General features: G+C 40.3%; 1 protein-coding gene across 2 annotated transcripts in view; it reads right to left on the bottom strand.

Annotated features, from left to right (window-relative positions):
• The window catches only part of BARD1 (BRCA1 associated RING domain 1), a 48,852-nt gene extending 25,623 nt beyond the window's left edge, over nucleotides 1-23,229 (bottom strand). Inside the window, exons 1-6 of one of the 2 annotated variants that reach the window (XM_065669743.1) lie at nucleotides 22,875-23,229; nucleotides 22,702-22,758; nucleotides 19,137-19,282; nucleotides 12,083-12,555; nucleotides 1,043-1,123; nucleotides 159-331 (exon numbers count right to left, since the gene is read on the bottom strand). In XM_065669743.1, the coding sequence (XP_065525815.1) occupies nucleotides 159-331; nucleotides 1,043-1,123; nucleotides 12,083-12,555; nucleotides 19,137-19,282; nucleotides 22,702-22,758; nucleotides 22,875-23,017 (1,073 nt within the window). In that variant the 5' untranslated portion in view covers nucleotides 23,018-23,229. Of the gene's footprint in view, nucleotides 1-158; nucleotides 332-1,042; nucleotides 1,124-11,566; nucleotides 12,556-19,136; nucleotides 19,283-22,701; nucleotides 22,759-22,874 lie in introns of both variants that reach the window. The other variant, XM_065669742.1, reaches the window with a different exon arrangement.
• Nucleotides 23,230-24,535: the final 1,306 nt, after the last annotated feature.

The raw sequence follows: 24,535 nt of genomic DNA, 5'->3' as shown, positions 1-24,535 counted from the left end.
AAAAGAAGGATGTAAGTATAGCAGAACATATGTTTAACACCCACCCCCTCACTTCAGATAAATCACATTTATTACCAGCTTTACTTAATGTTTACTTAACATACACCCTGGAAGTTGCAGCTGTGCCACAGTTAAAATAACATTCCATTTGTACTTACACTGCATCACGGGAAGCACCATGCAAAAGCAGCAGCTCAACAATGCTCACATGCCCATTCCTGGCAGCATCATGAAGCGGCGAATCATTCTGGTACCCTGTAGTATTCACTAGCGCCCTGTATTGCAGCAACAGCTCCACCACTTCTCTGTGCCCATGATTACAAGCCTCGTGCTAGTTGAGTAAAGCCACAGGAGAGGAAACTCAAGTGAAACAGAATTCAGAGCAAGGATTTTTGTCACACCAGTTAACACATTCATTTTCAAATACCTCTCAGTAGCTGGTGGGGGAAGGTGATGCTAGGATATTGCATTACATTCCTGACATGAATTAACCTTGGAACCTAGCCCTAATAAAAAGCACAGAACAGGACTGAAAAAAGGCCAATTGCATGCAAATTAGACAATGGAGAACAAAGCCTCCCAGATTAGAGACTCTGTCAAGAGTATTCTTCAGAGAAGAGGTCATGGTTGAAAAGAACTTTTTGTTTATTTTCTGTAATTCAAATAAGCAAGCTTTTCATTCAACTACTTGATATATTTCCAAAATGGTAAGAAACACTGAGGACATTAAGAACCTATAAAGTATACACATTGCCTGCAACTGATTTTCTAGTTACCACAGTTATATTTTCTACATTTGCAGAACTGAAGACTAAAAATTTCTTGGCATGCCCTACCCCAGCAGAGAAGAGCTGGATTTAGGCATGTCAGTGATCAGTAATTGTGAATAAATTCTTTTAAACTTGTTTATTGCCACTTATTCACTTTGCTTAAAATTTTTGTCACCAAAACGCATGTAAAGGAAACTAAAACATGGAAGAGAAAAGGAAGAATGAAATGTGATTAGAAGACAAATGACAGAAAAGAAGTCTTCAACACCCACCAGTGGTGTCCAGCCTGCATTATCTTTGACATTGGGATCTGCTCCATTTTTCAACAGCTGCTCAACAGCTGCTAAGTCACCCTAGACAGGAAAAACACACAGTTATTAAAAAGCAATGGAGGAGACACAAAAAGACTACAAAAAATAAAAGATGCAGAACTCCACATTTAGCTGCAATAAAAAATGTAATGATACAAGTCTTCCATTTGGACAAGAAAAGCTTGACTGGTTTGAAGGCCACAGTTTACTATTACTGTTCATTTAGAAGCACCTACACACTTTACACAAATATATACTGTCAGATAAAAATGCACATAACGGACTTAACCCAGAATAAATGGACAAGTTTGCGCTACAAGGATTAAAGTCAGGAACATTTACTGAGAATTTACGCGTCCTTCAGATTGGATTTTTTTCAAACTAATCTAAATAACTGGCTAAAAAACATTCTTAGGTGAAACAAATTAATAAGCCTGACAAGTCATGAACCAAACAAAGAGTTTTATTCAACACTGAAATTTCTGTTTGTGTTGAATCTCACTAACGCTTTCTCTGATAGTTGTTCTACCCAAATAGTTTTCATTTGCTTTTTGTAAGAATGTCATATTCTATTTTTAATGTAAGCAGGGGAATGTATGTGGAAAAGGGTGGAAACTGACACAGGGATTATGGGAAGAGAAGAGGCTGAGACAAGGCAAAGGAAGAAACAGGGCGGAGTCTGTGAATCAGAGGTTCTGACACTCTTAAAAGGCAAGTGTAAAAGAGAAAGCTGGTAACAGATTGAAGCATATATAGATGCAGCTACAAATAGGCAAGGAGAAGCCTCCTGTGGAAGCTGAGGCACAGAAGTCCCTACAGTGCAGATCTTCTTAAAAACAGCTGGGAAAAGTAACCCAAAGAGACTAAAATCAAGCAGACTATGAGGCCCTTCTCCTTTCACAGCACAGTCTGCACCCCTGCATGATGGTACTTCAACCTCACTGCGCCATGGCAGCCAGTGCAATGGTCTGCCCTACTGGAAGAGGCACCATGAATTCTGTTCCAAAATTTTTGCTAAAACAAGGGAACAGGCCAAAGGAATTACTTACCTGCACTATTACAGCTTAGGAGCAGTCACACACCATTTCTCAGCTGATGGAGTAACAGGGAGGAAGGAGATTGCCAAGTGTCACCACGTGACCAAAACCTACCTAAATAATGCAAGCTTTTAAAAGGCTAAACTAGTATAGTAATTTCTGCATGGTTTGTCATCAATGCCCCAGTTATTCTTATTGTAGGTTTTGGATATGGTTTTTTGGTTGGTTTGTGGGGGCTTTTTTTTTTTTTTTCAGGATTCACCCTAGCCAAGCATTTCAAGACAACTGCTAGCACCTTCCCTAGACCAGGGCGTTGTGATCCCCAGTGAAGAGAGTAAATACAAACTGATATCTAGCTCTTGTGCCCTTGGCCAAACTTGCAATATATACAAAATATTGGGACCTGGAGGGGGGAAGAGAAGTTTAACCCATGACATACAGAAAGTTCCATGCCCTTAAGTAGTGGCAAGTCAGGAATTCCTAGCTGTTACTCTACAGCACTGTGGGAGACTGATCTGAGATCAGACTCCACTGTCCATTGTCTCAAAGATTGGTATGAGAAGCTGAGATGGAAATCCACCTATCTTTTGTCTCAGAGATGGGTAGGAGGAGTTGAGGTAAGACTCCAATATCCATTGCTGGGAGAAGGGATGGTGGGACTCCACCAACCATTGCCTGAGGGATGAGTGGGAGAGCTAAGACTCTTCCACCCATTACTTTGAGGATTGGCGTGAGCTATTATCCCAAGAATTGCTGCAGACACATGCGTGTCAAAGAGCTGGCTGCAAGAACAGAGAAATTGTCCACCAGGACTGTGCAATACGTAACATGAAGAGCAGAGGTACCCCCACCCCCAACTCTTTACAAAAGGGGAAAAGGTAATCACCAAGAGTCACGTCATCAAGAGACACATCTTCAGGGAGCCTTTGCCATGAGGATGACTCCAGAAAGGGACCTTCTTGAGGACACTCTCTGCAGATGAGGCATCACCATGAGGGCAACTCCATGAGACACACTCCACCGGGTACCTTCAAGGGGACTTCAGAAGGATGCTTCCACGAGGACACCCACCACTGACAGACTCTTGCGGGACACTCTGCTCTGATACTACGAGACTACAAACCGTGAAGAACTCCCACCACCAATGATGATGACAAAGGATCGCCAGGACACTGCTGGTTCCACAGTGTTGACTCTCTCTCTCTGCACCCTGAATTCTTGCTTCATTTTCTGCCTTTTTTCCAATCTGTCCTATCACTATCCCCTTTATTGCAATAATTTCCTTTTTTTATAATAACTTTGTAATTTGTAATAAACAAACTGTCCAATTACAGTACTTGACCTTATCTGTGTCTTTATTTCACTCTTGCGAGCCCAAACTGAAACAGGGTCCGGCACTGGGGTTTTTCTCCAGTCAGACCCTGACAAGAATACCTTAGAAAAAGAGAATTTTAAATTAGGCTTTAAATACAACTAAAATAAACTTAATCTCATTTGTTGTTGAGGAACACTTTGGAAATACAAAATAGCTTTCTTCTTTAGTTGGAAAAAATATTAAGACGGACTGCTCAGCATATTATAAATCCTGCAAGCAACAATTGTAAATTCAACATTCACCCAAAAAAAAAAAAAAAAAAAGTTGACAGTCACGAGCTTTACAACAGTCAAATTAACACATCAGAAAGACATTTCGCTATATTCACAACCTAGGTGTCCCATCAAAATGTTGCCTTTCAAAGCAATTAAAGAATTCTAACAGCAGAGTATTCTTTATGGTTGCAAGGTAACAGACATGCATCAAATCTGAAGAGTCATTCAGAGGCAGCTAAGACAGTGCTCAGCATTACATCTTTCTCTACAGAGAAAAGATACAATTATCTATAATGAGCAAGATCTGAGCTTATCATTTAAAGTTAAGTTTGCAAACATGTACAGCAAGGGTTTGACATTTGAAGAGTACTCTTTTAAAGCAGTAAGCATAGCTAATAATTTGTGTGGGCATTAGGTAGTATCACAGCTTTTCAGAACTGTTACCGGAACATTGATTTGTAAAACCGTGCTGCAGTTTTATCAAAGGAAATGTTGCTGGTGTGAATACGAGCACCAACAACATCCACAGACTGAAACCCAGGTCTACCTCAAGATAAGAAAATTGGTGTTTTGCTGTTTACAGAAGACAAATATTGCCATCACCTCAGCTGTAAGTGAAACCAGCACCTACTAATGAGAGTGACAGTAAGAGAGGAGAAGCTGGCATGCCAGTTGTACTGTGCAGTGAATGACGGGATGGGTGCTGTCAGGATTACAAGAGATGTGTTCACAAAATATTAAAAAATGGCTTTAAATGAAAGAGGGTAGGTTTAGATTAGACATTAGGAAAAAAATTTTCACTATTAGGGTGGTAAGACACTGGCACAGGTTGCCCAGAGAAGCTGTGGCTGCCCCATCCCTGGCAGTGTTCAAGGCCAGGTATGACACGGCTTGGTGCAACCTTGTCTAATGGAAGGTGTCCCTTCCTATGGCAGGGGGTTGGAACTGGGTGATCTTCAGGTCCCTTCCAACCCAAACCAATCTATTGATTCTACAGGATTCTGTGAAGGGAGGACACACTAGTTGTCCTCTCAGAGTGAGTTACCATAGAGTGAATATTTAGTTTAAAAAGCCAAAGACTAAACTTCAAGCAGCAGATCCTTAACATCTGTGTGTGTTACCAAGTCCGTCCTGCAAGCAGGATCACCACCATCTGACAGTGATCCAAAAATAAAAAAAGTGCAGTTAACACACTGAACAGTCCTAACAAAGTTAATAGAATTACTCACATTTAAAAGTTTATAAATGTTTTGCTCGGCTTTAAGAAAGAAAGAGTAAGAACCTGGTAAGGGCAAGTCCCAGCCAGAAATACCTATGTACCACATTATCTTTCCTCCACAAGTAAAAAAGCAGAAGAGGCTACACCTATCAGCACAGAATTACTAATTCATGCATGCTTCACAAAACTTACTTTGACTAATAATGAAATCAACTTTGTACATTTAGTCCCATGAGTTTCCTTGATCTAGCAAGGCCAGCATAAAATCACCAGTCCCAAATACAGAATCGTAACCATATCAGATGATACCAGCAGGAGCCTTCATAGCTTGTGTTAGTCTGTGACAACAGCAGAGTGGAAATGTAACTGCAGATAGTACTTGCTCAGAAATGGAGAACTGGACAAACACCAGGTAGAAAAATGCTAACATTAACAATTCACAGGGAAGTGATTTTTAAATCTCATTATCCATGAAGGATTACAACAAGCTTCTGAAGAGGCAGAAACTACTGGCAGAATGTAAAATTATCTATTTGGAAGAAACAAAGCAAAGGACATTTTAAGCTTGTAACAAAGCTTATGTACAGTGACAACACAACAATGCAATGGGTTTGCTCTTCCCCTGCTACAGCTTAAGGAAGCTCTAGGAAAACCATACAAGCAAGAAAGGCATTGGGGCCATCTGTTGGCAGATCTAGAAGACAGCATTAGCTTACACAGAGAAGAGTACACAGCTTTACAAACACCTCCTTCCCAAGGAGAACTTAGTTCCTGCAGACACAGATGGCATAAGCCCAGCAAAACAGCTCATTTGACCTAGACAAGGTTCTTTGATTTGCTCTTTTCTGTTTTGCATTTCCAAGTCAATTGTGTCATGATTTTAATGCAGACAGATGGTTAAGAACTGTAAGTGTCCTTTCAACCTTAATCTATAGGGTTTTTTTTCCCATTTTACCCTTTACTATTTGCATTAACTGTATATATTTTCCACCCAAAAGTCACATTTAAATTAATGCAAACGTATTCTACCAGTTCAAAAGGGAGAGTTGCAAAGAATTAGGGCAGTATATTAAGATGATGCTAAAAACCTGTACCACTTCAACCACTTCCCTCTTTATTTGCAAAGGTAACAAAACAACTTCAATATTTAGGTCAAACAAATGACAAAAAATGCCATTCAAACCCAAATACATTTGTCTGAGTTACTGCAGGGAGACAGAAGAAAACTAGGTTATTTACAAGTCTTAAATAGTCAAAGAGGACAAATATGAATTACAAAGTGCTTGCAGTAATTGTGAATGCTGGAACCAACTATTTCCAGGAACCCACAAGTTTCTCACCTCAAATTTCTCTGTATTTATTCACCGGCCAGCAGACCATTTATTAACTAACAAGCATGTAAGTAGCTATGGCTAACATTTAATAAAAACAAAAGATTCAAGAAGTTTAACCCACCTTAGAAACAGAAGTAACACCAAGTATTATTGAAAAAGAAATGGCAATTTGCTTCTGAGCTTTCAAATCAGCACTTGGGATGATGGATTGCCTTGACTCACAGCCAACTTGCATACTGAAACCATCACACTGCTTCATACGTCATGCTATCGGGTGGATACTACCATAATGCTACTGGATATGCTACTGGCTGGATACTGCTACAAGGCTGCTTACCAATCCTATAGCACTTGGATTTAACATTAGAGAGTCAATTTTAGAGATTAAGTTTCTGCCAGCACACCTCACATCTCCAATGAAATGGATAGTATACACACAGCTAAGTCACCAACCACAGAAAATCACAAGGTCTGGATAAATAAGACCCTGGACCAATGGATGTATTCATTCACTGTGAAGCAGCTGGCAGGAACGATGCTGGCCATCAATCCACTGCCTACTGCTCGGGGGAGGCTGGAGGTGTCCGTCTGCACAGGAGCACAACTCCCCTCAATGCTCAAGTGGAAAAGCAGGAGGAGAGACTTTCCCTCCCATGGACACGTGCCACCCAATGAGAGACCAAAACACATACCCACCTGGTACCAAAAGCAAGGAAATACACAGCTGAGCAGCTCAGACAACTGAGAAAAGATCTATAAAGTTTTCTGATGTTGCCCTCCCACGCTCACAAAGCCACAAAATGTTCTTTCAATCTCCTTTCCAGTGTGCTATTAACTGATAACAAAGCAATAAATAGGAAGAACAGTCTCACAGGCTTGGGAGGAATTATCTAGTAGTTAGCACAGTGTTAAGTATAATGAAGACCAAGTTTCAAGGCCAGGCTGGATGGGGCTTGGAGCAAGCTGGTCTAGTGGAAGATGTCCCTGAATGTGGCAGGGGGTTGGAACTGGATGATCTTAAGGTCCCTTCCAACCCAAATCATTCTATGATTCTATGAATATGAAGAGTCCAGCACAGCAGGCTAGCCACAGGTGAAGCTTTCATGAAGCCCCCCTTGGTCATCTGTCAAAACTAAAAGGTCCCTGGAACAGGAAATTATCAAAACTGGTCACAAGGTTCCTTCTCCCTTTCTTCAGGCTCAGTAGATGCTCTGCATAGATGAAGCTTTTTCTTTCCTCAGAACAGGCACAACTCTCTAAATGCTTCTAACTTGAACTGTAAAAATCAAAGCCTTCTCTCAGCTACCTTCCACCCGTGGCTGTTATCCTGTTGCACTGCAGTTCAATGTTCCTCTTCCTGGAATCCATAGTGGCAGCAATTCCACACTGTGAACTGCCCATCAATTCCCTTGTCAATGCAGACAAAGTGCAGGCATAATCAAGACCTGAAATCATAGTTTGGTGGTACATTTTGTAGATTTAAAACCCTCTGCTAACTAGTTAAGTAGCACTGTATTTTTAATTGTCACATAAGAGACAGTCCTATGAACAACTTGTCATTTTACTGTAAAATAATTCCTATATAAAGGGCTGTTGATTGGGAAACTTCCCACCCATTCAGAATATTAGGAGTGCAACAGGTCATGCTTTGTATTTTAACTAATTGCAAGTTTTACCTTTAATGACTATGGAGGAAAATAAACATGACTGCTGTTTGCTATGGGAAGAGCCACATTTAACTCAGCTTTAAGTTCATCCACACTAGAACCTTTCTTGAGAACCATTTTGATTTCAGTAAGTTAGTAACTAGTAGTACTAAACAGGAACAATCACTCTGAATCATTTGAAACAGCACAATACACTTAATTTTAATGCCTGATAATGCTGTTTATTATCTCTTTTAAACAAGGAAAAAAAAAAAGGAGAACTCAATTAGCTTTAATTAAATTCAGGGCATTAGATCCTAACAGCTAATAAAAATAATACAGATTTATTTGCATAATTAATGAGCTCCCAGAGAATTAAGACTTTATTTCACTCTGGGGGGAGGGCAGCAGCTACAAGTCTGTTTTCCATTACACACATGGAAAAACATTACTGGCTGTGGAAAGAACAAGATAAAAAAAATCACCCATAAAACCAAACTGGATGAGAAATACTTCTTCCAGAAACAGAAAAAAAAAAAAAAAGACAGGACTATGTTGGAAAAAAATCCAAAACCCCCACAACCACAATTAGAACATACAGTACTATATTATTATTATTTTACAGTATTTTTTATATATATATATATATATATATATATATATATATATATATATATATATAGTATAAAGCCTAGTATTTTCCAGAGCAGTTTCTTTGAGAACACACATCTGTCAGTTCCATAGCAGGGCTAGGTTTAGAAGAGTGATCTAGAAATACACAGCTTACACAAAAGACAACTGCATGCAAAAAACCTGTTTTCTCGCAACTGCCACACATCCCCAACAGATTCATGGCAATTAAGCTCTAGTATTTCTTGCTCACTGATTCACAAAGTAAAAGGTTACCAAACCTCAAGACCCCAAGGCGAAGTCCTCACATCATGCTGGCGTGAGCAACTTAACCCACTTCAACATGAACTAGTAACTGTGCCTACATCTACTGGCTATCAGGGGATGGAGCAACTTCTTAGGAATACCCATGACTAAGTTACATAACCAGAACTAAGAACACCACAAATGAAAAGATATCATCTGTATAACCTTCTACAGATAAGGAACTGAGGTTCAGAGACATAAAAGCAACTTTCCATTGCACAGATGCAATGGAAGTTTAGTAGCTGGAAACAAAAACTACAACTATAACCAAAGAATCACTCTCTTTGCCTTATTTTACTTACATTTAAAAGAGAGTGGTAACTTTGGCATTACCCTGAAACCCTACCTAGTTAAAAAAGCTTTCACTAATAAGCACCTCAGTGCAAATGGAAAATCACTGCAGAACTAACAAGAAACAGAAGTGACTTCCCATTTTAGCTCAGTAATTATAAACATTAACTGACAACACCAAAATTAATGCACAGACAGGACTGAAAAAAAGCATTCATGTGTACACCCACCCTACTGCCTACTCTGCAGCTGGAGATCAGCGTTTCAACCCACTGCAACGGCCCTATCCCTTTCTCAGAGGGCTGTACCACTGCCAACAAGCAATGCCAGCTACACCACTCTGAGAGTGAAAACTTCTTTATCCTTTTTGTCTATAGAATGAACAGTTTCATTTTTACTCATTTATCTTCAAAATGCTCTGCAATGAAAAAACACCTTACTGGCGTATCACTGCAGAAATGCTCTGTTTTCTTAGGTTAAATACTTTTTTGGAACACAAATATCATACATACTGCTGGGAACAATACCTGTGCAAAAAACCTGTCAAGGTAGATAATTTTTTCTTTTTTTGAACCAGTCAGTCATGATAGCATTCCTTACAAATTCCCAAGAAAATCATGGAAGGATAATTTGTAAACAGTGCTTTAATAAAGAGAAATATGCAAGACTTATGATGAAAGGTAGGAAGAGATCTATCCTTTAAAGCTCTCGAGTCCTGTGTGGACAATGTTTCATTTTCAGTTCCTAATTCTGTATTAATGACAAAGTATGAGATTTTAACTCAGCTTAGTTCAGCAGCCACATCCGTTTAAAAAGGTCTTGTGCAGCAGGAGTGGCTTAACAGACTGTTTGAAAGAGGACACAGTTATCAAGAACAGCCTTTGTCTCCACAAATAGAAGTGCTATATAAATGTCAGGATGCTTACAGGTGAATCAATTCTTCCAGTATAGGTAGGTTATTAACCACACAGTATTTCTATATTACGATTTAACACAAAGTACAATTAAACTGCCAGACTACAAACTCTTTGAAATGACCTCTCAGAAGAGAGCTGTCGCATTAGTGCATCTGATGAGTTTAGCTGTGAGCACTCAACTTACCCTGCCTGCTTTTACATAGCAACAGGGAAGGACAGCCCTTTGTCGTGGTTTAAACCAGTCCACACAGGTCGCCCACTCACACCCCCCCCACCCCTCCCCGACCCTCCCCACTCCCGGAGGGATGGGGAGGAGAATCAGGAGAATGTAACTCCCACGGGTTGAGATAAGAACAACCCAGTAACTAAGGTATAACACAAATCACTACTGCTACCGCCAATAATAATATTGATAAGAGAAAATAACAAGAGAATACGATACCACCGCCGAACGAGTTCGACACCCCCTGAAGAGAGAGCCTGCCCTTCTGGGTAACTCCCAGTTACCTCCCTGGGCATGACGTGCTGTGGTATGGAATACCTCTTTGGCTAGTTTGGGTCAGGCATCCTGTCTCTGCTTCCTCCCGGCCTCCCCTTGTTCCCAGCAGAGCATAAGACTCACAGAGTCCTTGGCCAGAATAAACATTACTTAACAACAATTAAAAACAATCGCTGTTATCAGCTTTCTGCCCAGGCTGGAAGTCAAAACACAGAGCTTGCACCAGCTACTAAGAAGGAGCAAAACGGCTCCTGGTAAACCCAGGACACCCTTGCAAAGAGCAAAGCCATGATGTTCTACCACAGCGGGAACCAGCCAAGGGAATAACTTAACAGCAAAATGAGTGACAGCTGTTATTGCAAGAATAATATTGATCCAACATAAAAATGAAGTCCACTGAGAACATCCCAACTCTGTCCCAAATCTCTCAACTCCGCTATCTCTGAGGAAAGCATGCTCAGAGCATAGGGCTCAGCATGGGAATCACAGGGTGCAGCATTTCCTTCCTCTTGAGCCAACACTTGCATCAGGATCTCAAAGATTATATAGTGGTTAATGTCAGTGAAGGTTGTATAGAGTTATCTTGATGTAGATAATTCAGTTCATGTCCTGGCTGAGTTACCAGGTCAAGTTAAACTGATCAAGATCACTCAGATCTAAAATACTTAGCTCAACTCCTTATGACTATTTCACAGAGACAGCTTTCTGGCCAAAACATCTGAATGCTTATCTCTTTCTAGAAATCATAGGGATAACTGACACTGTAGTACACAGAGTTTCTCAAGTATAGCCATCTTTGATCATTCCAGTAGTCATTTCTTTAAAAAAAAAAAAATAATAAGAGAATCATTTTGAAAACTCCCCAATAAATCTAGAAGACCAGAAAATGTTATTTCCTCCCCTCCTTCCCCCCCAAAATAGGATGTACTGAAGTAACTAGTTTCCAGGATATTTTTAACGCAACCCTGTCTTTTCAAACCTCTATTTAAAGTTGAACTAGAAGATAATGATCCTACCTTGATGGAAGCAACATGGAGTAAAGTCTCTCCTTTGTAATTTCTTCTGGCAATTGTGTTACCGCCAGGCGACTTCAACACAGAAGGTCTGTGTGGTATTCCTACTTGATTACAAGTCTTAGAAGTAGATGGGGTAGAGGGAGATTCTGAAGGACTATTTATTGCTTGAGAGACTGCAGAACTACGTGTCTTCATGATGGTGTCAGTGAGTTTGGATACAGAGGAAGAAACCTGAACTGGTGTCTTGTGTTCAGTCACTGGGGAGATGGGGCTACCCTGAGGCAACTCCTCTAAGCAATCTGCCTGATTGACTGACTTCCCAATAATGCTGCTCTCAGTTCTTCTTGGTTTTTTAGACTGAGAAGCAACTGGAAGTCTGGATTGCTCCCTTCCACGTTTTAAAGGCATAGCTTCATTTTCTATTGATAGTGATGTCTCTGTACTACAATTTTCTTCCTTGCTGACTTGTGGAAGGCACACAACCTCACCGTTATCTTTGTTTCCTGAGGATTTTACCTGTGGCAGTATTTCCACATTTCCTGTATTTCTGCTGGAGTCAGCTTCCTTTACAGACTCCTGCTGGATTGCATCTTCAGGGCTATTTGATTCTGGAGTGTACAGGACTACTGGTTGACTGCAGATGGTCACACACTTCTCCTTAGGAGTCTTCTCCTCAACTCCTCCTTTCTGCTCAGGCTTCTCTAAGCTCCACACTTTGTTTATGTCTGCTAGACGTTTCTTCTTCATCTTCTTACTCTGTGTTGGCTTTTTTATCAGGTTGGAGGGCTTCTCATGGGGAGGGGAAGAAATGAAATCGTAAACTGAAGACGTATCTTGAAAAAGGTCATCACTTTTAGTCTTAGAGTGACTCTTATTCACAATGCATCGAATCTTCCTACTTCTTGGGCTGAACCACATTTTTACCTTTTCCTTCTTATTCTTTTGTCCAACATTTGAGTTAGTTGGTGTGGACATACCTTCTGTCGAATCTAAGTGCAGCAGGGAAGAGGAAAAATTTATAGAGTACTCTTCAGTAGAACATTGCAAAGATTAAAAAAATCAGAATAACTGTAATAACTGATGAAGTGTTACTAACTGCAACCTATGAGCACCTTCATTTCTTCTGAAAAAGACACAAGTAATGGGTTTAAAACATCTGGCAAGGTCACATGCCACTCTGGAGCTCAGAGATCCCAGTGCAGCTAAAGCTACCCACTAGGCAAGCGAGCACTCTGGTAGAGAAATTCCTTCAATAGTCCAGGTTCACAACACAGCACATGCACAGATTTCTGCCCAGGTTAGAGAAAGGAGAGAAGCTGGTTCTCCTACTGAGGTTTCTTCATAAATAGGTTTAACAAAGTGTTCTGTGCATACACAAAAAAGCAGACAGAATGTTCTAAAAGATATGTTACAGTTGAGCTGAAGATGAACAGGATAGAGTAACTGCAAGCAAGCAAGCAAATACAACATCCTTGCAAGAATGTTGAACATCCCTGAGAAACTCTGACTGATTCCACAGATACAGCAGATGAATCAGAGCAATATATAGAAAAAAACAAAAATCTAAGTAATAGTGTCCTAAATAATTCCAACAAAGCTAAACCTTTTAATCATCTCAAATATCTTTTTTAAATACGTGATGAAGCAATTTGATAAGCCACATCATCCAGCAAATTATAAATCGATAACCAAGATGAGAGAGGAATATCCTGTACTCCCAGTGCATGAAATAACAGTTGAGACCAAGGGCTATAAACGGTGTTCTCAATGGCTTAAGAATAAATTAAGGAACAAGTGATCTAAGTTAGACATTAATTTAATTTGACAACTCTTTCAGTGCAAAAGAACTTACAGATTTTTTTACAGACTCCTCCTCAAGAAGTTATTTTAGGTTACTTGGACGAGTCCTCCAAAGTCAACACAAAACTCATTCTTTCTGTTGCCTTCAGCGTCAGGGAACACCATTCACAAACGTCTTGGTAATTTATAGTAATCAAACACAAAACCAGTATTAATTTTGCCTAGTGAGGCAAGTAGGGAGATATTTTTTCTTTAAACAGAACTAAGACCAAGATTCAAATATTCTTGAAATAAACTATACAAAGTCTCGATTATTAAAAGTGACAGACACTGACTGCAACAATAGATTATTTTCACTTCAGTGCATTAACTTTCACAGATAATTCGTTTTCTCTATACCTTCTCTTCTATTTGTGGTGTTAGTAACTATAGCCTGTTTTCCACAGCAAGCTGCTACAAACTCAGATAGCAGAGTAGTCCCAATCACTTAGCCACAAAAAAAAAAATGCTTGAAATCTCACTTAGAACTATGTAGCTAATAACTCAACACCAAAATAAATGTGATTTTCTTTTAAAGCAGTATTTCAAGGTTAAATGTTTCCTCAGTCTTGATTTAAATTACCCTACTTTCCACTTGAATTAAAATACCCTGCATATTAGGAGATTTAACTAGAAGACTATAAGTAAGGCATCAGACCAAAAGTGTCTTTAAGAATATAGCTTGAGGCTAGCTAATCAATCATTTAGGTATCTAAAGATAATCTAGTAAAGAACTGCAGCTATTTGGTTTTTCTGTAGAGCTGGGCTTGGTGCAGAGATAAAAAAGCACTGAAATTGAGACTGAAATCTCATAACTAGCTAGCCTTCAGAAAGACATCCTATCCAATTTCACTCTGACAATCACATCTAAAAAAAGGAAGAGCTTGATTGCAAACAGATGCAAAATATAAACCACAGTTACTATTTACTTGTCTTGCCTTCACTGTTTACACAACTAGCAGATTTCCTTCTAAAATATTTACCTTGCTAGAACCATCAGTCATCTCCAAGTAAAGAGTAGAATAAAATCAGCTTGCAAAGTAATTTGAGTAACAATTTTGCGATGGCTGGAATTTTTTTTGGTGTGCATAACACAGTAAGACTTTAAAGTCCAAGTGACAAATTCAATTCAAAGCACTGTCTTTCAGAAGTATAATTTAAAGCAGCATAACGCAATGGAGTATTTACACTGGAAGCTATGTATATGCCACTTCTGGCAGCAAGGAAGCTTGTGAGAATTTAACCACAAGAGTTCTTAAACTGATTGTTCATCACTAGTCACTCAGCAAGGACTTACTAGTCAGGTTATTAAAAACCTGCTGAAATAAATACTTTCCCAGGATTATTCTACTTCACATGCAACTGCTTCAGGTGTTAAGAATATGTTGGATGTCTTAGAACAGGAGGCACTCAAAGAACATGATTAAAAGGCCATGCGTACTGTGGAAGAGATCTGTCACATCAAGAGGCCACCCAGAGCATCTTCATGGCCTACTGGGGGACAAACTGCAGTTTCTGCCAGGGAGTGGCAAAAAATGTCTCAGCTATTCTTCAATGACTCCATCTATTGGAATACTCTGTAGCTAACATCAACTTCACCCGAACAGTTCTGCCTAGCACCCACAAAAAAACACTATTCTTAAGCCTCTGCTGCTCTTTTCCTCCATTTCCAAAATGTACAAGGTAAGGCACAGAAGTAATAAGGACAAATGGCCAATCTACACTACCTGAAAATTTAATCCTTTGATGGACCCAGCTCTGTGAAAGACAGAGAGGAGACACAGTGCTTAAGAAGCTGAAAGGAAGTTCTTATGGCTTATTATGTAAATGCTAATTTATATGAAGAGGGTATTATCTGGTAGCTAAGTGCATTCAGTTAAACTACCTCCAGGAAAAACTGCTCTTTGAAAAATCAATCCAAAGGAATTCTTTGTTGTCTCCAAGTTGAAAGCCAGAGATTGTTTCAACTGGAATGAAAAAAATTACTATATATGATTAAGATTCGTCTTTTTAATACCTAAGAAGCATCCTCCCCAAATTTTTAGAGATGCATTGAGACAAGTTAAATCATTAAAACATGCCTTGCTAATTCTAGATTTTAAGAGTTTGCAATAGCATAAAGAGTATTCACAACAACAGTATTGGAATCAGCCTATAATACATGGAGTAAATTTACTCTCCATTACCTATTAATATAACATTCATATACATAAAATAGTAACCAAATTCTTTATAAATTACTGATTTGCACATAATAAGCAAAAGTTTTTTAATGCTGACATTCAACAAGTGTTAAAAGGCTTGAGAGCAGACAAAAATACTAGGAGATACACAGTGCCCTGCAACTAGAGAGTTACATCTCTTAAGTTCTGCTGTAGTGCAGTAATAGGCTAGAGCAGGGGAAAAAAAGGAGCAATTAGAAAATGTGGTTTAGCTGTCTTTAATCTGCATCAAAAGAGTATAATGATGCACATTGTGTGCCTTTCAAATTATTCTCTATTATGTGTTTCAGAACAGAAGTTGAGAAATCTCTTTGACAAACTAGTCCCTTATTAAAAATCAAAGGGAAGTGCTTTGGTACCATCTGTGCAACATTAGTGTCTCCACTAAAGAATTATTTTGCAAGTTAAGTATTCAACACAGGGGGAAAAAGGGGAGAAATTCCAGCTATTCAAAACCTCTTTTCTAGCTATTATGAAAAATGTCATAACATGCATGGAAATACAATGTAATCTGTTACAACAGGAGTTCAACATCTTTCCTTCCACACCAGTAAATGTGAAACTAAGTTATGATACTATAAAGGCTATTCAAAAGTTAACCTCTCCCACTGTCCACCTGCATCAGCATGATCTTAGAAAGCTTTGACTAACACCTGCAAGATCTAGCTCTGTATGAGGAGAGGGAACACTTGACTGAAGCAGATTATGTTATAAATAAGGTTAAAATAATGTATAAATGATTGTTGTGAATATTTAAAACAATCTCTTCTTTTCAAAGAACATCACATAGAAAAATCTACTGAAGTATTCAGAAATTCACTTGCAAAATCACAACTGCAAATCAACCTTCTTCACCTCAACTATACTTACATGCTATGTCCATGATTCAACCAATTACCCACCTATGAAGCCTATCATCCCAACAACTTCAATTCTCAAGATGGCTTGGATTCTACAAAATTAGAGCTAAGGGTTTTGAGGTGCAGACATCCCATCTATGAAGCCTGCTAGGCAGTTAGCTTCCTATTACCCTCATAAAGGTACTAGCTCGGCAGTGAAAAGGTCACGCAGCACTTCTCACATTGCCACAGACTAAGGGTATAAACAAGTGAATTAATTTTGAGACTCAGCATTTGCTACCCATAGCTTGCATTTTCTAGCCAGTTTCAGGCAGAAAATTACTTGCCAATTCCCCATCAGTCTTCCCAGTGCTATCCTGTAGTCTATTAGCTGGTTTATGCAGTCTTTTCTGAGTTACTTGCTGCTGCTTTTTAGAATGCACACACAGCCTATAGAAAGCTATGCTTATCCCAGTGGAGTACAAAGTAAGATCCCTCTCAGATCTACTGTGGGATTTCAGGGTACAGGGATTTTTATACTTAAAATATTCAACAGGTGACTTTAACACTATCATCTTCAGTCAGTGCAGTTCTGTGGGTTTTTAAAGACAGCACACTTGCTGTGTTCACTAGGGCTGTTGTAGACAGTACAATGCATTTGTACTAGAAACCTCAGTGTCAACAAGGATCTCAAACAGAACCCTTTAGACAAGCCACAATTGTCTCAAAACAAGACACATAAATCTGCAAAAGAGATAAAAAACAAAATATGGAAATATTCCTTTCTCGACTACTTCTCTTCCTTTCTTCCACAGACATTGATTTTTCGGTCTCTTTACTGGAACAGGAAATACAATTTCTGACCTTCTAACAAAAAAGAAATTACTGTTGACAGGAATGTGGCAAAAATACAGTGCTTATAGAACATGAAAGCAATTCCTTAGCAAGAGAGGCCCCGATTCTCCCAACTCAAACATATTTCACTTTGTATATGTTAAGTTTAAGATATACATCTATGGGAGGTGAAAGATTTGCCAGAGATGAGTGACAAAATATCGAACAGATTTGCTCTCAAAATCTCTAAAGCTACAGCATTCTGTGATTTGCCATAGTACAGCACATAACTGGCTGTTCTAAGGGATGTGCCCATCCATATCCTTTGGTATCCAAATCATTCCTTACAGTGACCTATCACCAACTCAGGAAGTTTTCCCTTCAGCCTCAGTCTGAAATACCCAAAAGGCCATTAATCCTTAAGACACTGCGAAGACTACAAGTTATGGAAAGTAACCTCCACATTGGTTCATAACTTTAGCTCCTTTTAAGTGTCTCCTTTAAAGTCAGAAGAAGGAATGAGAAGAATCACCTCATTTGTTCTGTGGTTTAGCCACATCATGCAAACTTTATTTTAGAAGAACCATGGGATTAAACATATTATTCAACTTCTAGTGCAGTAAAACTTCAGACCAATTTTTAAGAGATAGTCCACCTGTAAGTCTTCTAAAGCATCTAAATAGTATCAATAATATAACCATACTACATTTCAAATACTTTTATAGCATGACAACAAGCTCCTCTCAGAGATTCTCTTCCAAATATGTTTTTAAAAGCCTTCACCACTTAAAATGCTTCCCTGAAATACTATCATCTAAGTCATCATCTGCATTTCTATCCTCCAGAAGACTTAATCGTCATAGGATTTTATATCTATAGAAAATGTATTCTTTTAGAGTTGGACATAGGCTTCCAGCCTCTTCACTTAAATATATTTTCTTGCCAATAAAAAGCTACCCCATAAATGAACATGAAGGTGCTGATGGGATTAGATTTAGAAAAAGAATCTTTAATTTAGATAAATATATTAGGAAGCAACAATGAAGGAAAAATAAACTTTCTGTATCTGATAGCTAAATTAATGTTTTCTGAAAGTTGGTATTAAATACAATGCTCCTCTCTGAGCTTGCAGAAGGGACATACATTCACCTATGCTTATTTCACTTAGCTTTTTCCTACTTTGACAATCAGCCTAAAAATTGATAGAGAGATGAATTCCCAGAGTACAATCTCCGCAATCTTCTAGCACAGTCAGCAATGACAAAATTCCGTTGTAGCAGACTAGCTGATTAGTAGGGACCAGCAAATAAATGAGTTAAGACTTGCTTCCTTCTCCGTTAGGCAAGGAACACAGATAATTTTTCCGTGTACAAAAACCCTAAACTGAAAGCTACTGGGACAACACACACGCCTCAATGCACAAATACACAGAAGGAAGAAAAGCGAGAGAACATAAGCCCCCCCCAAAGATGTTTACACTGCAGAACATTACACATTTGTGCTCCCCTGAAGCATAAGACATGACAACTTGTGCCCCTGGTTTGTGCAACTAACTGCCACGTGACTTGTGAATCCATCCCACTTTTGTCTAATTTTGGAAGACAGAGTCTAATGAATTATGGACTAAGCCACTCATGCGGATTTTTTAGTAAAACAGATTCAAAGAACAAGCAATCCATACAGACAGTTCTCATCAAATCAAATTTTCCAAACATGATTCAGAACATCCTTTCAGAATGTTAAACAGGGCTGCACTGCTCATTCTCTAGCAAGCCTGTGAAATGAAACAGAGCGGTCTGGATCCGCTTGCAGTCAGAGACCCAGGTTTGCTCTTACCTGAGGTGTCCGCACCCAGGAGATGCCGCAGCCTGCTGCAAAGCTGAATCATGTTATCAAGTTGACGGTTTATCTGTGCATCTTGCACCCACGCTGGCATGTGGCACACTGGGCATTCTATGCCAACACAGTCACCCACACAAGATCTGAAAGTCAAATGTGACAATCCATTATTCAGCATAAGTTATCTACTGTACTCACTATCAACCTTTTCATACTCAAATGCTCAGCAAGAATCTCTTATTTAAGCATTGACAAATCACTACAGTAAAGCCCACATGAGTTAGTCACAAATAGAGGAGAGGACATATTTATCACAGCAAGTGAAAATTTATAATCAAGCAAGCCAAGCCCAGAGCCTCATCAGGACACTGAATGAAAGTCATCTTGAATGCATGAAGACATATCTTGTAACTCCCACTGACTCACGACTTGATCCAAATTTTCAAGGTCTGCTAAAGCTCCATTGTTGTTTTGTCTCCAGATTACAATTAGGCTTGAAGTATCAAAACTGTGCATCGTTCTACACCTCAGTTAAAGGTAGAGCTATTCTGCAGCCTCGTTTATAAGCAAGTAACAGAAAGACAACCCACAGTAAGCCATCATTTGCATTTTTCCTGCTTAAAATTTTCTTGATACTGCGAAGTTTCACATTTCTGAACTCTTTTCTGCAAGTAGTCCCATAAGGATCCGCAGGTGGGCAGAGTATTCCATCACTTTTCTCTTTCAGAGCATTTTTATCAGGAAATGATCAAGGTGAGGTGGGTGGGCAAACATTTACTCAGTAGAGGTCATTTAACACTTGTTGCTTCTTAGTAATACTTGTCTTCCCATGTGAGCCTGAAATCTTTTATTTGTTTGATTAGTCTAGTGAGAAGACCTTATGATTTGCCACCAAAACTGCAACATTCAAGGGCCATTGTTACTTCTCAACTCCGATCTACCCTATTAAGTGCAATTATGATTTCAAATGCCCAAGACTGGATTAATTTAAAAAATCTGTTACCTTACTACCATGTAGCCAAAGGTATAAAGTTAAACGTGAGCAGATCACGTTAAACATTCAGAGGAACAGAATGCACGTAATATTGAGGCACTGCTATTTGGAGAGGAAGATCAAAGTCCATACACCTAGACTCTTAACACATAATCAGCTTGAAAGCTGACAGTCTTTCACCCCAAAACTAGTATCAGTGAACAATATCAGAGTTACAACTACCATCGCTTTTCTTAAGTGAAGCATTATTTTCAGACCTGTTCTCTACGCTGGCATCTCTCCTTCAAGCAGCACAAAAGTATCATGTCTTCAGTTAATTTCAAGACAAGAAATTTGATGCGTAAAAACTGCTGCTAGGTGTGTTTTGTGCTTTAACCAGCCTGCTCTTAACAGGCAAAGGACCTTGTTGTTGAGACACTGCTATGATCAGCAGACTGAAGTACAATTCTTGGCTTTGATGTATTCTAGATGACATTGACAAATCACTTGGAGCAAGGAACCAACCAGGCCTTGTTCTCTAGGAAATCCAGCCTCAGATTTCCTCCTGTAAAAAGTAGTGCAAAGGAAACGCAGAAAGACTTCTATACCATGACATTTCCTAATTACATCTAGCTGCTGGATTTTATAGTTAATGGATAATGACTGTAACTAACTTAGTAGAGTTACTCAGACAAAACTGCAGAAACTGATCTTAATAAATATCCCTGTACATAATAAAACCCATGCTGAGGGAGAACCAGTTACATTACGTGTGACCTGATTATTGCAGTTCATTAGCTTCACGTATTTCACTGCATACATCAGAAGCCAGCTTCAGCCACTCACCCCATTCCTTCCTGGGCATATTAATAAATTACTGTCTTCAGCACTGGAATCAAATCAGTTCATGTCAGAATACTACAGATTTAATCCATGTTGTACCAAACTTGCTTGTAAACAAATTAATCTAAATTTTCGTAGCTTTATTTAAAAAAATAGCCCCTATCCAAGACTCAGTCATCAAAGGACACATTATGTTAATGACTAAAAGGTCAAGAATGCAAATGAGGAGAGAGGAGGCATAACAGCAATTTGGTAAGAGCAAATAAACTCTTTTCCTGGAGTAAGAAATAGCTGTTAATAAGTGCTTAACATTCACATTAGGCACTCTTTCCAGCCTCATCACTGCAAACTGCATCTTTTTTTTTTCTTAGAAAATAAAAAAAAAAAAAACCAAACTCACAAAAGCATAACAAAATATCCTTCAACAAACAGTAGGTGTTTTAAATCTATCACCTAGAACACACTAGGGGTTATCCAAAATAAAACCACAAGGCCTTAGATGCCCAACAACTAAACAGTCATGTTTATTAAGCCACCCTTACATTACCCTCCCTGAATCCACACTATACCTGGGGAAATAAAAATAAAAATAAGCTATAAGTATTTTATAAGGTAGATAAGAATATATTTATAAATAACTTGTACAAGCTTCTGGGGGTTATTTCACCAAGTACAAATAACTAAATTTGCTTCAGGTGGCACAATCTTCTACAGCAATTGATGGCCAACGCTGGGAAAGAACTCACAATGAATTTGTCCATCTCTTAATATATTCATACCAGAGAAAGAGATGCTGAGGGCATGTGTCCTATTATCAGTTACTCCTTAAAAAACAAGAAAAACTTTTGCTAGCATTTTACTCTTCAGGCCTTCAATACTGCAAGCTCCTGTTAAGTAAGATGCAGCCAAAGACAGGAATTGAATACAATGCTGGGAGGAAGGCGGGACTTTATTCTGCTTTTACTGACACAGTGACTACAGTAGTAACAAGAGGAAAAGGTGAGTATCTAGACTGGCTTACAAGCAGAAGTTTGAAAGGCCCTATCCTCTCCACTGTAACAAGCGTAGGACCTTAACATAGAGTTCACATCTGTACTGTCCAAAGAAACTGTTCTTTTAGTTCCCCATGTTTGCATTTGCATGCCATGAACAGCAGTGGCATACTCAACAGCCAGAAGGTTCCACCCAGTGGCTTCCCTATATGAGGTTCTGGAGCACGAACATTTCAGACTCTGACTGTACCAATGTTACAGTGAGTTGTCCTAAGACAGGCCAAGTGACTACTGCCTCCTCAGAACTGCCCCACTGGCAGGATGTTTCTAACTTAGCAGCTTTTAACTGCTCTCATGTTGGGATGGACATGAATACAGGAACAGTTACAGTGGCAGATATGAATGAGTGAAGCCATTAACATAGCAGAAGGCCAATCCAATGACAAGCAACACCCAATCCTCTCAAGCGCAACAAAACCTCCTTAGAAACTGGAAGAATCTTTCCAGGCTGCTCTTTTTTGTTCGTTTTGAAGGGAGCAAGAGGAAGAACTTTGAGATTACAAGAAATGGAATTTTTGCCTCCTACCCCACCACGAGTGGACAACCTCCCCACGCACCTCCATCAGAGTGAGGGCTCCCTTCAACCTGACCAACATCCTGAAGCCCACACCAGCGCTCGAAAAACCCTTCGAAGCGCCGGCGGCCGGGGAGGGAGGGAGGCGAGCGGCCGAGCCCGGCGCACCGCTCTACTTACACGCAGAAGATGTGCTCGCACTGCCCCAGGGACACGGGCTCCCGCAGGACGCCGGCGCTGTAGCAGAGGAAGGAGAAACACGGCACTTTTAACACACGCGGCCTCCAGGGCACGGCGCCAGCGGCGGCTCCGCTCGCCGGCTGCGGCAGAAAGGAGAAGGGGGCAACCATTACCAGCGAGAACAGCTCAGCGCTCTCTCCAGCCGCCCCAGCGCGGCGCGGGTGCGGTCCCAGGCGGGGCCGGGCAGCGCCATGGGGGGAACTGGGGCAGCCGGGACGGGCCGGTTGCCCGAACAGCCGCGCAACGCCTCCCGCATCTCCCCGCCGCCGCCACCGCTCCGAATTCCCCGCCGGCCACCACTGCGCAAGCGCGGACGGCAGCATGCCCGCCAACACGCATGTGCGTCCAGAGGAGCCGTGCTTCCCCTGATTCTGGAGCAGGGCGGGGCCACCCGCGAGGGGAGGGCCGAGGCAGATGGCGGGCGGAAGGAAATGGTGGGCTGATGTAAATGGTCGGCTGGCTGCCAGCCAGCTTGAGGTACTCAGTAGCGTCCAAACCGAGCAAGCACCCCAGCCCGGTGCGTCTATATACATCTTCCCAATACCCATCTATCTATGACGAACAGATCTAATGCAGCACAAACATCTCCTGCCCAAATGTGGCCCGGAAAGGGCTGGCGGGCCCAGTTTCGTGGTGCTGAGGGTCTCCTGTCCTCAGCAGGGGTGACTGCCCCATGCCGATGCTGATCCACCCTAAATTCAAACATCTAATTTTCTTCCTTCCACTCATTTAACACCTTCAGTCTGACAGAGGTTCTTCACCCATCACCATTACTTTGAGTTTTGAGAGTGTTTTTTCGCTCAGCCCGTTAGCACCTCAGGGTTCAAGCCCAATCTCAGGTTGCTGTTTCTGAGGTGATACCTCCACATACACAGCCCTGCCATCCCTGCGCAGTGTAATTACTGAAGTACATAAAGCAGTTATAGCAGGAATTTATCACTTTCAGGTAGAAATACTCCTAGCCAAATAAAAGATAGAGCAGGAATGCCAGAAGCGATTTATAACAGGCTTACTGACATTTCATGTCAAGAAGTGAATAAGCATCAAGCCATAAATCTCAGAGCAAACATGATTAAAGCAAGCAAGTTATTCTTTGAGGGAACTTAATCATAAAAGGACGTGGCTTCATGGAGCTGCAAAGTTTGGTTGGCAGCAGTCGTAGAAAGCAGCCATCAGAGCAAGTCCCAGTGTCCCATCTGAAATATCAGGGGCTTTTCTCATCCCGCGTCTCCCTCTGTTTGCTTCCTGCGGGTGGGTGTGATACCTGGGAATAAAGGGTTAACATTGTGCCTGCTTGCTTAAGCAGTCGCTGTGCTTGGTGAAGCAGAACCATAGGAGTCAAAGTTGCTAGAATGGTGAAGCAGAATTGTAGGAGTTACAGCTGCTAGGCAGAATTGTAGCAGATAAGATTCATAGCTTAATATTTAAGACATTCTTGTTTAAATAGTATCCATAGAAAGAACTGGAACAAAAGATAGCCAGAGTAACAAAATTTGCAAATTTGACAAGTTTCTGCTTTAAGATACGTAAAACCAGCTTGTACCGAACCTGAGATTTGGACAGGAGCTGAAACCCTTTTGAGTCTGAGTGAAAGCAAGAGCTTACTTGCGGTGATGAAGAGGAACTAGAGGCCTTCATCCTCACGACCCTCTAACGACCACCACCAGCAGGCACTGCGCAGGCCCACCAATGGGATGAATGCCAGAAAACTAATTATAATACTAGACGGGAATAGGTTTTGCATATGTATTAGGCTTGAAGCAATCTCATGTTT

The sequence above is a fragment of the Lathamus discolor genome, chromosome 3 (genome assembly GCF_037157495.1).
Source record: "Lathamus discolor isolate bLatDis1 chromosome 3, bLatDis1.hap1, whole genome shotgun sequence".
Taxonomy (NCBI): Eukaryota; Metazoa; Chordata; class Aves; order Psittaciformes; family Psittacidae; genus Lathamus; species Lathamus discolor.
The sequence above is the reverse complement of the archived record's forward strand: the minus strand, read 5'-3'. Positions and strand labels throughout refer to the sequence as shown.